At 35.4% G+C, this 14,848-nt stretch overlaps 1 protein-coding gene across 1 annotated transcript in view; it reads left to right on the top strand.

Moving 5' to 3' along the window:
* Ance-3 (angiotensin-converting enzyme Ance-3) overlaps window positions 1-10,310 on the top strand; it is a 64,244-nt gene extending 53,934 nt beyond the window's left edge. The window contains exons 12-13 of the mRNA XM_018513098.1: window positions 4,713-4,879; window positions 9,380-10,310. Coding sequence (XP_018368600.1) covers window positions 4,713-4,879; window positions 9,380-9,525 — 313 coding nt within the window. The 3' untranslated portion in view covers window positions 9,526-10,310. The remainder of the gene's footprint in view (window positions 1-4,712; window positions 4,880-9,379) is intronic.
* Window positions 10,311-14,848: the final 4,538 nt, after the last annotated feature.

Raw genomic sequence — 14,848 nt, 5'->3', positions numbered from 1 at the left:
TTGCTAAAGTATCTAAAATTTAGGTAGATATAGATTAGAGAATAATTGTCTTGGACCATAAAAACAATTATATAGAAAATCAAATATGACGAACAAATGCTGCAAAAAACTTTAACATTCTAAGAATCAGTTTTACATAATTATATTTTGATCTAAAAAATTTATGTATCTAGCTAAATTTTTAGATGTAAAACCATTCTTTCCGTGTATATACGTATACAGTAGCATCTCGATTAAAGATATGCAAAAATTTATTGTTGTAATATATAGCAAGCTGAGTAAAAAAATACATGTCAAGAATATTAAATCGCATTGTTCACCAGAAAAAGATCTATGCGACAAATATTTCGTGGCTGTGAAACATTTTAAACAAGTTCGGTTAAGAATCCTCTACTTAGTGAACGTTGCGCTACACTCTGTGATACGCCGCGATTATGCATAAAGGAAAAGTTGCGAGAGTTCGTCGTTGATCTAGCGATTGATTTGAGAGGCCGCGATCAGCGCGGGATACCGCCGCGCCGCCACCGTTGCGTAATTGCCGCGCGTCTAAACAGTCACCTCTGTTGGCACCGTGCACTAGTTCTCAGGGAGCGCGAAGCGTCGCCTTTACAGTCGTTTAATCTTAGATCGGTGTTATGAGCTCAGAGGACGATCGTTCGATCGACGATGTCGATGGCCTAAGAATGAATTCATTTGCGATCAATCATCTCGGCCGTTGAGACATATTGTCTCGCTTCTGCGATTAAATTTGCGTATCAATTAATTTTAGAAGCACGGCTGGACAAGGATGTCGTAACGGATGTTTGTGTCCTTTTACTACTCCGGGAGATTAAGTTTTTATCTCACGAACTAAGAAGTAGACAAGAATAAAGTGTCTGGATTTTTTCCATTCTCGAAAGTCTGCGATGTCGCTTTCAAATTGTGACCTAAGCCTATCCGAAATTAAAACGCTCGATTTTACAATTAAATGCATATGTCTTAAGAAAACGTTGTTTACCATGTTCTATTCTACAAGGAAAACGAAACTCATAAAGCAAGAAACTGAATTGATTTTAAAATAATTGTGATCTTAAAATATTTTTATATTAGGGTAACCCTATTAATGTGCCTTTTAGCCAACTTGCTTATTACTGAATTAATTATTAAATATTGTAGCTTTAATTTTATCTGCTTGCAATCAATATCGGTTTTTCAACTATTTCTTTTTCTTCTAATATTTCTTTAATTTAAAAAATGTTATTACTTTATAATGTTTTTGACAAAAATAAAAAACATGTTTTTTTCCCTATTAATGAGTCCTCCAAGCGACCGCGACGATGGCCCTATTAATGTGCCCCCAATTTGTCTGCCTATCTACATTTGATTCATTTTAACGTATAGTTAAAACAGGTAATAAATTTAAGCTAATTGTTTAGGTTAATATTACATAAATCATTATTTCAATTATATTTATTTCAATGTACACTTATAACACAACGTTTTCAACTCCAATATAGGGCACATTAATAGGGACAAGCTTAAAATCTTGCAGTACGTATTATTGGATTCACATAAATTCCTCATATCTTTTGAAAAATATTTAAAATACTTTAATACTCAAAAAATAAAATATTATCTTCGGTATCGTATGCATTAACAATTTAACTTAACAAAAAAAAAATATTTTTTCTTATTTATTCGTGCTAGTTTTCTTTATGACTTATCGAAATACAAAAGCACACTAATAGGGACAGGCACAGTAATTGGGACAGTTACCCTATATGTCTTATACTATTTCCGAAAGTTATATTTTTACGTTTCAGAATAACAAAGAGATAACAACGGAAGATATTATCGGGGTAATAGGTCATTGTTGGAAATAAAGTGTCTAAAAGACATACGAGGTTTACGAACCAAAAAGTGTGGCCATGTCAATTAAGTAAGTTGTACTTGTCAAAGGTGCGACGTCGATGTTGACATAAATTTTTCATGAAATTCCAAACACCGGTGCACCGCAATAAATTTCGCGACGACATTCCACACTGCTATAACACGAAATGTATCGCCCGTGCAGATTAAAATCGCGTTGGAAATGGACTGTGGTATGTCGGAGTTAAGAGTATAAATTAGAGGTAGAATAGAGCCCGAGGGATAGAGTCACAAAAAAAAGATTCGTTAAAACAACTGAAAACTTTACTGATTTAGCAAATCTGCAGCCGTAATATACGGACAGCTAGTTTTCTATAGTTAGCAAAGTAACAAAATTATACAGCTGAATAAAATCGCACATTATTATGTCTCTTATTATGTACCATGGTCGTCGCGTCGGTTCGCTACCTCATTCCGTATCATTCTTTCTTTCCTACGCCCTCGGCGTGTTTGCGTTTCCCTGCGAAAAGCATGTCCGGCATGGAAAGAATGTCGTAAAAGGGGGGGGAGCCATAATAGCGCCATTCTATACATGCGTTACTGAATAATACCCAGAATTGGGAAGCGTTACTTTTTCCGTTTCTTTTCCGTCACTTTTTATAATAATAAACAATAAGAATAACAACGCTCGAATATTTGCACAGCAATACAAAAATCCTAATAACAACCAGTAATCGAGCAAAAAAATTGATGTATGATTAATTAATAAATTAATATATTTATATTTATATCTATAAATATATATCAACTTATTAATTAATCATACATCTATTTCTTTTGCTCGATTACTGGTCGTTATTAAGATTTTTATAATAAACAATTTGAGAATGACGTTGCAATTTTTTATAACTAAACGCTAAGATTATGCTAAGGTTGCAAGATCCACTTTTCCAACCTTGGCACAACCTTAGCGGTTAATTATAAAAAATTTGCAACGTCATGTTTATTATAAAAAGTAAGGGAAAAAATAACGCAAAAAGTAACGCTTCCCAACTCTGATAATACCCATCTGCAGAAATCATCGAGGTTATCTCTCATGTAATTATTTTATACGACGGTGCAGCCCATACATTCCATCTATCTGACCTCGCAAACAACGATTTCCTGAATAAAGCAAAAAGTACTCCACATTCTTGCAACCTCTAACCACTCCCCTAATAGCATATTTTATTCGAGGGACGTTCGCCAGAACGTTCTTAGGATATAAAGATATCTTCTGAATGTTCTTTGAAACGTCTCTCGGAGATTTGTGCTATTAGGGTCATTGTCAGTGATAATTTTACTCTCGTTTAAATAACGTTATTAGTTATTAAAACAATCCGATAAAGTTTAGCGACAATTTTAATCTTTGTAGCTTTTTAAGGAGCTACCTTCGATACTTGCACGGACATTATTTTGTAAAAATTACGAAAAACTCTACGTTTGTGTCTTTTTCCAGAAAAGTATATGCTCCGAGGTAATATTTTTCGCAATAAGAATTAATTATTTACAGATTTTAATATGTTATTCATCATTATTAAGATCGTTTCGAAGATGCGAATAAGCATCAAAAATTTGTTAAATTGCTAGTCAATTTAACTCGCGATATTACTGCGGTAGTTTAGTAGAGTTAGCGTTTCAAGACCGAAAATTTTTCGGCGCGTGTTTCTGTCGGACTACATACGTAGTATATAAATTCACATAAGAATCATACAAGCATTAAGATCCAGCTAGACCGTTTAAGACTTTGATTTCTATAATTTGTGTTATCACATGTACGGTCCTATAATATATTATATTGTATATGCTCTAATTTCGAAATTTGAAGTAAGATAACTGTCCCGATTACTGTGCGTGTTTCTATTAATGTGCTTTTGTATTTCGAGAAGTCGTAAAGAAAACTAGTACAAATAAATAAGAACAAATTTTTTTTTGTTAAGTTAAATTATTAATACATACCGAAGATAATATTTTATTTTTTGAATATTAAAGTATTTTAAATATTTTACGAAAGATATGAGGATTATGTAAATCTAGTAATGCGTACCGCAAGATTTTAAACTTGTCCCTATATTAATGTGACCTGTATTGAAGCTGAGAACGTTGTGTTATGAGTGTACTTTGAAATAAATATAATTGAAATAATGATTTATGTAATATTAACATAAACAATTAGCTCAAATTTATTACTTGTTTTAGTAACTATATGTTAAAATTAGTCAAATGTGGATAGGCACACAATTTGGGAGCACATTAATAGGGCCACCGTTGATTAGAGGACTCACTAATAGGGACAAAAACATGTTTTCTATTTTTGTCAAAAGCATTATAAAGTATTAACATTTTTTAGGCCGGTATTCATAGTCGATTCTTATTTCAAGACCGTCTTAAGTAATGCTTAAGACGCTAATGCAGCCCTCTGATTGATTCGTGACTTCTTAAGACTGCACTTAAGACGGTCTTGAATATAGGATCTGACTATGAATACCGGCCTTAGATTAAAGAAATATTATAAGAAAAAGTAGTTGAAAAACCGATATTGATTGCAAGCAGATAAAATTAAAGCTACAATATTTAATTCAATAATTAATTCAATAATAAGTAAATTGGCTAAAAGACACATTAATAGGGACAGTTACCCTATAATACTTTAAAATATGAAAATTCTGTTAGTCTTAAAAATAAGAATTTTCAATTTCTAAGAATGAAATATCTTTTTTTAGAATAAGATTCTATTCCCAAGAGTGTAGAGAGTAATAGCAATAGTCCATGGTAGAAAATTAATGGAGTGATACGACGAACTAACGTATTGTTTTTATTCGCAGGAGATTGATGGAGAGGGGCTCGTCCATCCCGTGGCGAGATACGCTGGCAGAAGCTATCGGCGAGTTCAGATTAGACGGATCCGCTCTTAGGGAGTATTTCCGGCCATTAGAGGACTGGTTGAGGACCGAGAATTTGAGGACGGGCGAAGTAGTCGGCTGGTCATACGGTAAGGGACAAAAAGGAAAGGGATGAGAGAGAAAGAGATAGCTCATTCAGTCGTCAACAACAGCTATGAAAACTACGTCTAAGTTCTAAAGAGTCCTATTTGAAATACAGAATGCACGTGAACCTCCGCCTTACGACGATTGACAGAGAAAGATTCAAAGTTCCTTTATCTACAATTTATATTTTATATAATAGTCGTACAGTTTGTCCAAAAATTTTCGCTCAGGTCTAAATGATTCATTGCTGTAATTAAATCTAAACGAGAGAGAGATTTACAAATTATTCTTCTTTTTTAACTATTGCGACACTTCTCGTGTTAATGTACGACGGTATCGTATAATGTTATGTTTATCTTTAATTAAAGATAATCATTACAACGCCGGATACAAAGATCGATTCATGTGACGTCTTGCAACCGCCGTAGTACGATACGGTACCTTTCGACGTAACTCGCTACAAAATTATGCAATTTCCTACTGTAATAGATTGAAGGTTGCAGTTCCCACGTGCTACTTTACTGGCGAGCGTTACAAATGTTCATTGTATGACGACATTCGACTTGTGAATTACGATCCGCCGTGTGTACGGCGAAATTATTGAGATTAACGGTCTGCACCTAACGAAGACCATGCATCTTGCCAAATTCTTAACGCCAGTCATCGGTCGCGCGCGCGTTATATAAAAACGGTTACACGGGTAAGAACTCGGATATGTACATCGTGCCGCGCGCTCATCCCATAAATTATGCCGATGTGTTTCGAAAGCATAGCGAAGCACTTCGAGCGGAATAAGTTATGAATTCTCTTAAATAAAGTAAAAACCATTATATGTGCATAATAAATCAAGAAGTGTCGACATCCTAGGGAACGAAAGGGAAAACAGGATAGGACTTTGGTAAAATAGTAGCGGGGCGCGATAATGAAAACGATATACCGCAAAATCCGTGAATTAATTGCAACTCAACTCTCTTGAGGATAAGAGAAGAAAAAATGAGAGAAGAACTTTACGGTGATCGGTGCGTTGACGGAAGAACTCGCGTGAATGTGAGCGACGCGAATTATTTGATCCGGAAATCTTTCTTGTCCATGCAACGGAAAAAACGGTTCTGCTGAAATATTAAAAAATTTACTTAGGTACAAATCAATTTCGGTAGACTATCAAAATAATAATGTAAGACGCTCAAACTGATTGCTTGAATATCGAAAAAAAGTTTACTAAATCTTAATACATATTTCTTGGAATAGTACTAACAATAAGTAAACTTTTATTTACAATAAGTAAATATTTATTTAATAAAAGAAATGATAGTCAAATTAATTAATTTTGTATCAAATATATGTTTACATTTACAAATATTTGCTTAAAATTATTCAAACAAATATTTATTAAAATTTAGTATTTTTTTCGGTGAATGTCACAATTTTTTGTAGCATTACTCATCATGTTTGAGTTTCCTAAATAATTATATTGACAATCGAACAAAATTATTTTTAGATCTGTATCTATCTAAATTAGATACTTTAGCAAAATCGTTTTTTTCTGAATGAATCACCGTGGCGTTCATTTTTTCGATAGGGAACGATAGCAAACTTTCGCACTATTTCCGTGATAAAACGCAGAGGCAGTAGAGAAACCATCGGGAGAAGAGGTTGATTGTAAAGTTCTGACCTCGTGAGACTGGAAAATTGCGAAAGCAGAGTGTGAAACGAGGAAAAGGCCGCCAGGAGGAGAGAGTTAAAAAAGGATAAACATAGGGACAGATTAAAAGAAGAGGAGAGAGAGAGAGAGAGAGAGAGAGATGCGAGAATCGTGAGACAGCTCGTTTCCATCGCGTGCCGTAAGAGTTCTTCGATGCATCCATCCATTCGCGAATTTGCGAGAAGGCAAAGTCGCACGTGCACGTGCATTAGAGGCGCGCGCGAGCTCTGTCTCTTCTCGCGTGAGAGCGAACATCGCGTTCACGTTCGGTCAATCGGGACCAGGCCACGCGTGATCGAGAAATCATTCGACTACGCAATATTATGTAATGAGGTCTCCCGCCAGTTAGAACGACCGATCCAGTTACACGAGATTTCGTTCCAGCAGGAAATGAGTTTGACATAAACATTTCCCCGAAAGAGTATAGATCTTTAAATTAAGATACGTCAAGTACGCGTTCCGGCTGTGGAAACTGTTGACTTTTTCTCGGCTACTATACTGTATCTTATGCGCCGTAAGGAAAATGCAAATCACGAAATAGGAAGACGGATTAGTCATGGTAGGAATATTCGTCATGTCCAGCCGCGGAAAGTGAAAAGACACAGCGTAATGTTAGAGAGTCGCTTTGAACAACCAATTTGCATTGCAGAAGTTCGGTTTTACTTGATTGCAACGGTTATGCAGGCAAACGTTAGTATCGTTAGCTTAACCTGAATTTGAGCACCGCCGGACGCGTGCAGTCCGTCTTGCATAATACACGTACATTCATATACGTATGCGCACGACTTGTCAATATTTTCAACTAAAACAGCCGACAAAACGTGCCGAAGAAATGGTGCATAAATCTGTATTTGCTCTAGTAAAACGGTCATTCAGTACGCCAAGCAGCAGGAGGGGCTTCCTTCTCGGAGATGATTCCGATGTAAGCAACAGATGTACGCAGCACTCATATACGTAACAACGCAATAAAAAGAAATCATGGAACGCCAGTCATATAATTTCACTTTTAGTCGATCTTCGTTCTCGTTTTGCCGGCTACTTCTCCGGTTATAGTCCACGTGTAACGCGCCTGCAATGTAACGGGAAAAACAAAGAGCAAGAGACTTTCGATCGAATGAATGATAATAATTTCTTAAGTGGTTTTAACCTGGGAATAATCACATAAGTTTTTTACGTAAACAACTCGGGGTGTTTTTATATCCTAATTAAAATCATTATTATTAACGACGTATATTGTACATTATTCAGATCGTTTTCCGACTTATTAGTTCGTGAGAACATTATGGATTTAATCATAATTTTCCGAAAAAATTAAGTAGAAAACCAAATAAACGTTAAACGGAAAATAAATACGTTAAATAGGTTTTATTTAGGTATTTCTACAATAATTTTTTAATAAATAAAGATCTTAATTAAAATAACGTTTCTTCATTGTGGGTTTTTTCCTTGGAATTTGTAATAAATAGTTAATAAAAAAGAAAAAATGTTAAACAATATCTATACGATATTTTACAACAATTCACATTTTTTCGTTGCGGGGTATAAAAATACTTTAAATGACTATTATAAAGTTAAATACCGTTGCCCGTAAGAATTGAAAAGAACAGTTTGATCACGTATTGTTTGATACATCGTTGTTGCTTTGTTATGTGTACATGTCTATAAGTAAAAGTACAGGCTATGATTTACACGTGCATTGAGGTGCAAGATCATAGCCGCAAATAATTGAAAGATAGATCACTTCATCTTTAAGGGAATCGGTATATTCTGTTTATACACTTTTTGTGTTGTGAGCTACCAATTATCTTATCGTATTTCACCCGAGAAGATTGATGCTATTAAATTTTTCCGGTAATTCTTAATCGTAAAAGCGATCAGTAATTTCTCAAGCGCGCGCGCGATCGTGGTCCATCAGTAAAAAAAATCGCGGTAATACGTCATACGACTGAATGAAGTAATATCAGTGCATTGTGCCCGATGTCGAGATAATGAGATACGTGTTACTATTTAGCGTTTCCATTCCCCATGCCACCTTTATCCATCGACGTAGCCACAAGTGTTTAAACCAACCGTACGTTGCACGTGCAAGAAATTGCTATCTGGTGAGGCCTAAGGTAGTTCTGCGCAAATCCTTTTAATGCACGACTAAATCGAGCGGAACGACGATAAAGTGATTGGATAAAAAAAAAGCAGTATTGACGAATTTGCCAAAAAATATCCGCGAAACTACAAAGGAACAAAAGCTAGCGAAGGGAAAGATAAATCAACCTTTCGATCGTTGGTTACCTTTATTCATCGCATGCCTCTCTTTCCTGCTTCTGTCGATCTCGATTACGGGATTTTAGAATGGTTCGTTTCCTTCCTTTCGCTCCTCCTCGCCGGTGTCGATTTGCGATCTCCATAGCACGCTCACTTTGGACAATCGAAAAAAATGTCTCTCTCGGCTGCTATTTCCATAGATGGTTTCGTTATTCTCTTTTGAGCAGCAATTTTGATCAACTAGAGACTCTAATAAAAGTCTGGACATGAGACAATTTTTATTAGTCTCCATGTTTTAGCAACACCTAAGAAAAAGATGAGAAAAAAGAAAAGGAAAAAAAGTTTTTAAAAAAGGGGGAAAATAGTAAATATATGTCCTTCTCTCTCGCGTAATTTTGCCAAAATTTAAAACTCTGCATACAAAACACGGTAACCAGATTCTCATTAGAGAGTCTCTAGTGTAGGGTATCTGTCGCTCGCCATTCTTAATGATGTAAAAAAGATGACACAATTTTGTAATTTACTATCTTATTTTGTTACATAGATGGAGACTTTTGCAAGAGGAGCATAGAGACCGCGGGCCTGCAGGTTTACGGTAGCGGCTTCTACAACAGCGGCACATCCATCTCCGCGTCTTGGATCGTTACGGGAATCATGATGGTTCTTTGGATTGTATCAACACTTTATTGAACACGAGTAGCTGATTCATCATCGAGCACTGATGATAATAAATTAAAGGAAGCACCGTTAATTTGCCAAAATATATCCATTCGTATTCCTGTAAGATCACTGGATAAATCTGAATGAATACAATAATAGTTAAATTACTAATTTGAATGTACCAACCAGATTGATTGACGGTAAAATAACGATCGTTACTGCCAAATAATACAAACATACTAAAGTACACTCTTGTCAAGCGTCAAGCTGCATGCTTTACGCGATGTAAAAAGGTCGCGCTGTCAATTTATAAACTTGTTATTACGTAGGTCTGTATAATTGTAATACTATTAATATTATACGTTTATGCTATATATTATATTATATGACATGTCATGCTATAATGTTACATACGTGGTATTATGATTAAGAATATAAAGCGTGCCTGAAAACGTCGTATGTGTTGTGCGTGGGTGTAAATGCATAAATCATTTCATATACTTGAACGGCTCGTGATTCACGTCCTGTAACTATCAACTTCACTGTTGATTGATCAAATAAAATTAGATCTATTGTTGTAAAAGAAAACTTCGGAATTTTCATCGAAACGCTTGTTATGTCATTCTAACAAACAGTTTTATTTTCTAAACATCTAGCTCTGTACGCTCCAACTTTTTTAACAGGATTGCAAAATCGAGGCATAGCACCGTCTAGTATTCTATTTTACTTTACGAAGTTACTTTTTAATTGTTCAAGTAAATCAAATTATTCTTTTTGCTCGCAACTATCACACAAAAAGAAGTTCATTAAATAACACGTTTACTTTTCCCTGATAGAAATGTATGCAGTTTTTCTGGACACCTATCCAGTTACTATTTAATATTGCTGTATTCTCATTAATTGTGCCAATACTGAGTAGGAAATGGACAAGAACTTGATAGAGTTTTATTCTGTCCATTTCACAAGCAGTTGGCTTGCTTATTAATTAATTTAATATCCATTATTTGTTGTGTTTCTATTTAGTAAATGGATTCAGATTTTACGCAACTTTTGTATGCAGTAACTGCAAACAAAGTGTTACATCCTGATTGGGATCCTAAGTAGTTTTCCTTCTCAGTTACTAGACAGAAGTTGGTGTAACTGTTTAGTAACTGCTCAAAAAATGCATGAAATTTCTACCAGGGTTTGCATTGATGTATATGGAGGAATAGAAGAAGCATATTTTATGTTCGAGAAAGAAAGAGGATTCCCTTCGATTGGAATATGCACAAAAGCTGTTCGACGACAAAAGCCACATCAAACTGCTCCCTTATCTTACGTAATCGAAAGCCGGCGAAATCGTACCAGGTGAAATCGTACTTTTGTTGTCAAATTACGATAAACTCAATCAGACTACCTTTTATCCCTCGCCACTTTATTGCACCCTTAATCGCCGCCATTAGATCGGATATTCTTCTTACCTATCATTTCTCGCATATCACGCCCATTTCTTTTGCTTCGGTATTAATCTGAATGCGAATAATGATTTCCAAAACAATTTTGGTATAAATGGCGTATGTAGGTTTAATTACATGTCAATCCGCTATTTAACTGCATTCTTTTAAATTACAACTCATGATATGCCTAGAAACTAAAGATTTTATAATTAGATATATAAATTATTAATTAGTCATAAAAATCTTAAAAATAAACTTTGTGTGTAGAATTTTAGCCATTATGATTTTAATTAAATATATATACAGACATTTGTAATATAATAAAATAGTTATTTTTACAAAAATAGTATTTATTTGTTCGAGAATTAGAAACACAAAATTAAAGGCATAAATATTAATCCCAGATAGAAAATCACACAACCTTTTTGTTTTACGGCCGCTCTCTCGTCCGATTTTTGCAGTGCGCGCCGACGCGTAGGACGTCAGCTTTCACGTGAAAGAGATGCCATTATTGTTTGCAAAGGCATGCCACTGAAACGTACCGCACGTAATTGCACAAAGGTGGTCTCTGTCCAGAAAACTGGTCCGCCCGTCTTGCGTAACGAGAAGACCGCGGAAATCGGCCTAGTCGGGCAAAAAGAAACGCTTGCATCATCATCGAACGCGCAACATGCGTGCATTTCATCGTGCGCGCGACCGGAAATATTTTGATCTTATCATTTCACACGGCAAACGCATACCATCTTATGCATAATACTCTCCGACGACGAAAGTGGAATATTTGATTTCAACCGGTCGTGCGAGTCTCATATCTTCTGACGTGGCGCAGATTGATTTCCCGCATTTTCGAGATCCGATCAACTTGTCGAATTAACGATATGGCGCGCAATTATTCCTTTCTTGCATAATCGTTGAAAAATAATTTACGCCGCGAGCCAGTCTTTTTCTCATCGCGGAGGAGATTCTATTAACCGAAGCGACGCGGATATGCGATTTTAATTCACTTTGGAATAGCTTCAACACGGAAATCGACAGAGAGCCATAAAAAGATCAAAATATCCGTAGTACCTGACCATTCCCAATTGATCTATTCCATTACAGAATCGCAGATTGCCCCGACAATTAAGCGTCGAGTTATTCTAAGTTTCTATCCTGAAGTCATTTTGAAATTCTTACTTAATGTGTGAGCAAGATATTACTTCATACGATACATCAGACGTTACCTTGTTACGTTCGAAACAGTGATTCGTATTCCATTCCGTGCATATCCGCCGGTATTAATCTGAAAATAAGAAATCAAGTTGATTGTCAGGAATACATAATCCCCTCGTTACTCTCCAAGCATAGGCGCCACTTTATCAAGAAGTGTATGGACTTCTAATTTCATTCACGAATTACTGCTTTCTTTTATTTAAAAAACTTGATCGGATATTATATAAAGTATAACTATTATACTGCTTTTAAAAAGATATTAATTTTGATAATAGTGACAAATAGTAATTTTCTACCAACTGCACGAATCATACTTTCAGAATCATAAATTATATATATATATTGAAGAGTTCCATAAATTCAATTACTAATGAGATAAATACATTGCACAATGAAGACATTGTGGATTAATTGTATTATTTTCATTTTTCCCCTATTTTTCTTTCTTTCGTAACGAAAAGCGATGAAACGTTAACAGGTGAAGGATAAATTTGATGAAAGAAGTCATTAATGAAAGAAGTTTCTCTTCGTTGATAAAGCTAAAATTGAGCAATATTGACGGATAACATTGATGAGAGAGTCTTCTGAAGACTTGGTCATAAATCGCTCGATGGAAACCGGAGACGGATGAACCGGACGTTTGGTCGACGCCCATGGGACGATGGTTTGACGATCTGCCCCAAAACTGGTTCGACCAGTTGCATAATCGGGAAGTCGTGCCTTTCCACGAAACGTCTGCGAAGTGCACAATAAGAGCTGACTGACTCGGACGTCTCGTCCACTTTCACCGTCGGTCGCGCGCGCGCGCACAGTTTTAGCCGGTGGTTTTAACTGCGAAGCGATCACCGGCTACATCCGCGTGCGACCGAAATCTGCGAAAGAGGAAACGAGAAAAGAAGACAGAGAGAGAGAGAGAGAGAGAGAGAGAGAAAAGAAGTACGCAATTTCGCCGACCGACCGGAATCGGATGTATTGAGTCGGTTTAATATCGGTTTAATTGAGGCTTACTGGAAAAGGAGCCACGAGACGATCCGATGAAATCACCTGTTTCGAAATTGTGCGTGAAAGTGATCGAAAGCAGATCGACACCCCGTCCCTTCGGCTCCTTCACGCCGGCATTGATATAGGTGCATGTTTTGTAGATCGCAAAAAAAAAGAAACTAACGTTTCGTTATTCACAAGTTGAGCAACTTGAATGCCGAAAGAATCGGTTACGACGGTTACGTCATGTGTATCGAGCGTATATAGAGAAGATTATACATGAAATAGATTCGCAAGATAGACGACACGAGATGGACCGGGTACTGAAGGGAATGATTGCGTGTACTTATGGGCGACGTCAGTCATTTCGAAACTATCGGTGAAAGTGATCAAGAAAAAAATAAGCGACAAATTTATATTAAGAGACACTGGCAATATCTAACTCTCTAGTGGGGGGGGGGTGTGTTGGCATATCAAATTAATTAACATATAAAATACAACTAATTAATTCGGCAAAAGTGTAAGCTAAATTAGCTTTACACTGTAGAACTTTCTTTTTATAACATAATACGAATAGTTTTTAACACAAATTATTAGTTACATATTATTTTACAAGCTTTCTATATACATTTAAGCTACATATATAATATTATTTTAACATAATAGCACATGATTTCGCAATAAATCTGTAGATACAAATATTTTGTTATATTTAAAAATCAAATCGTGACGTACAAAATATCAAATCAGTAAATGAAATAATTTTAATATTACGATTATCTTTTTGTCTGGCTGGTTCTACTCGGGGAAAAAATAATTGTATTGCAATTAACGGCAGGACAAATAGCGGGAGATAATGAAGGTTTTCTACCTTTTGAAAGGTGCGCTTTTGAGAAACAACAGACTGCATCGGGATCGTTACGGTGATCGTGTAAAGACTATTACGTCTGCGAAATAAACTTAGGGTCAACGATATCCTAGAATAATATCTGGCATTACTTTGCTGGTAATGAGGGTATAATTATGATTAGTGTTTCAGTAAAACAATGCCCAATGCTTATGCAACGCGAGACATAGAGCGGCACCAATGTCACTGTCTCGCGCGATTAGATCGATGATTTATACAACGAATCATGCTGGCTAAGCAGAAAACATGGACCATTGTTCAATTATTGTTTTTCTTTGACCAAATAAGATTTAAATTTTACTCGGTAATTAACCTTTACAGAACGAAAAAACCACTATATAATGACACTAAAACAATATTATATTTTGAGGCAAAGAAGAAATAATGAAATAATAACAATGAATTATAATAAATCTTAAGAAAAAGCTGTAAAATTTTTAAAATAGATTCTCGCTCTCTAAAGATTAATCTTGCACATTTATTTTAATAACCTTTTTTAACGTGTAAAGAGATATAACATATGTTTGTGTTTTTTAATTAATTACATAAAAAAATTTGTTGTATAAAAATAATAAAATTTGGTAAGATAAATTTCATAACATATTGAAATGATCGTAACAAGAAGTCCAAATAAAGTAAATAACGTAACGCAAGTTACGTTATCTTTTGCAGTTTCGCAAGTTCTCTGTCTCCGCTGTATACGTTTTCTGTCCGTTAACTTAAATTTGTATATATGATCGTATACAAACTTACCTTTTTAAAAAAAGGTAAAAAAAGCGCTAAGCGTGTGTGCTTCTTGTAAAGAATCACCATTTGG

The sequence above is a fragment of the Trachymyrmex cornetzi genome, unplaced genomic scaffold, assembly GCF_001594075.2.
Source record: "Trachymyrmex cornetzi isolate Tcor2-1 unplaced genomic scaffold, Tcor1.1 scaffold45, whole genome shotgun sequence".
In the NCBI taxonomy this organism is placed as follows: domain Eukaryota; kingdom Metazoa; phylum Arthropoda; class Insecta; order Hymenoptera; family Formicidae; genus Trachymyrmex; species Trachymyrmex cornetzi.
This window is presented reverse-complemented; position numbering and strand designations above follow the sequence as displayed.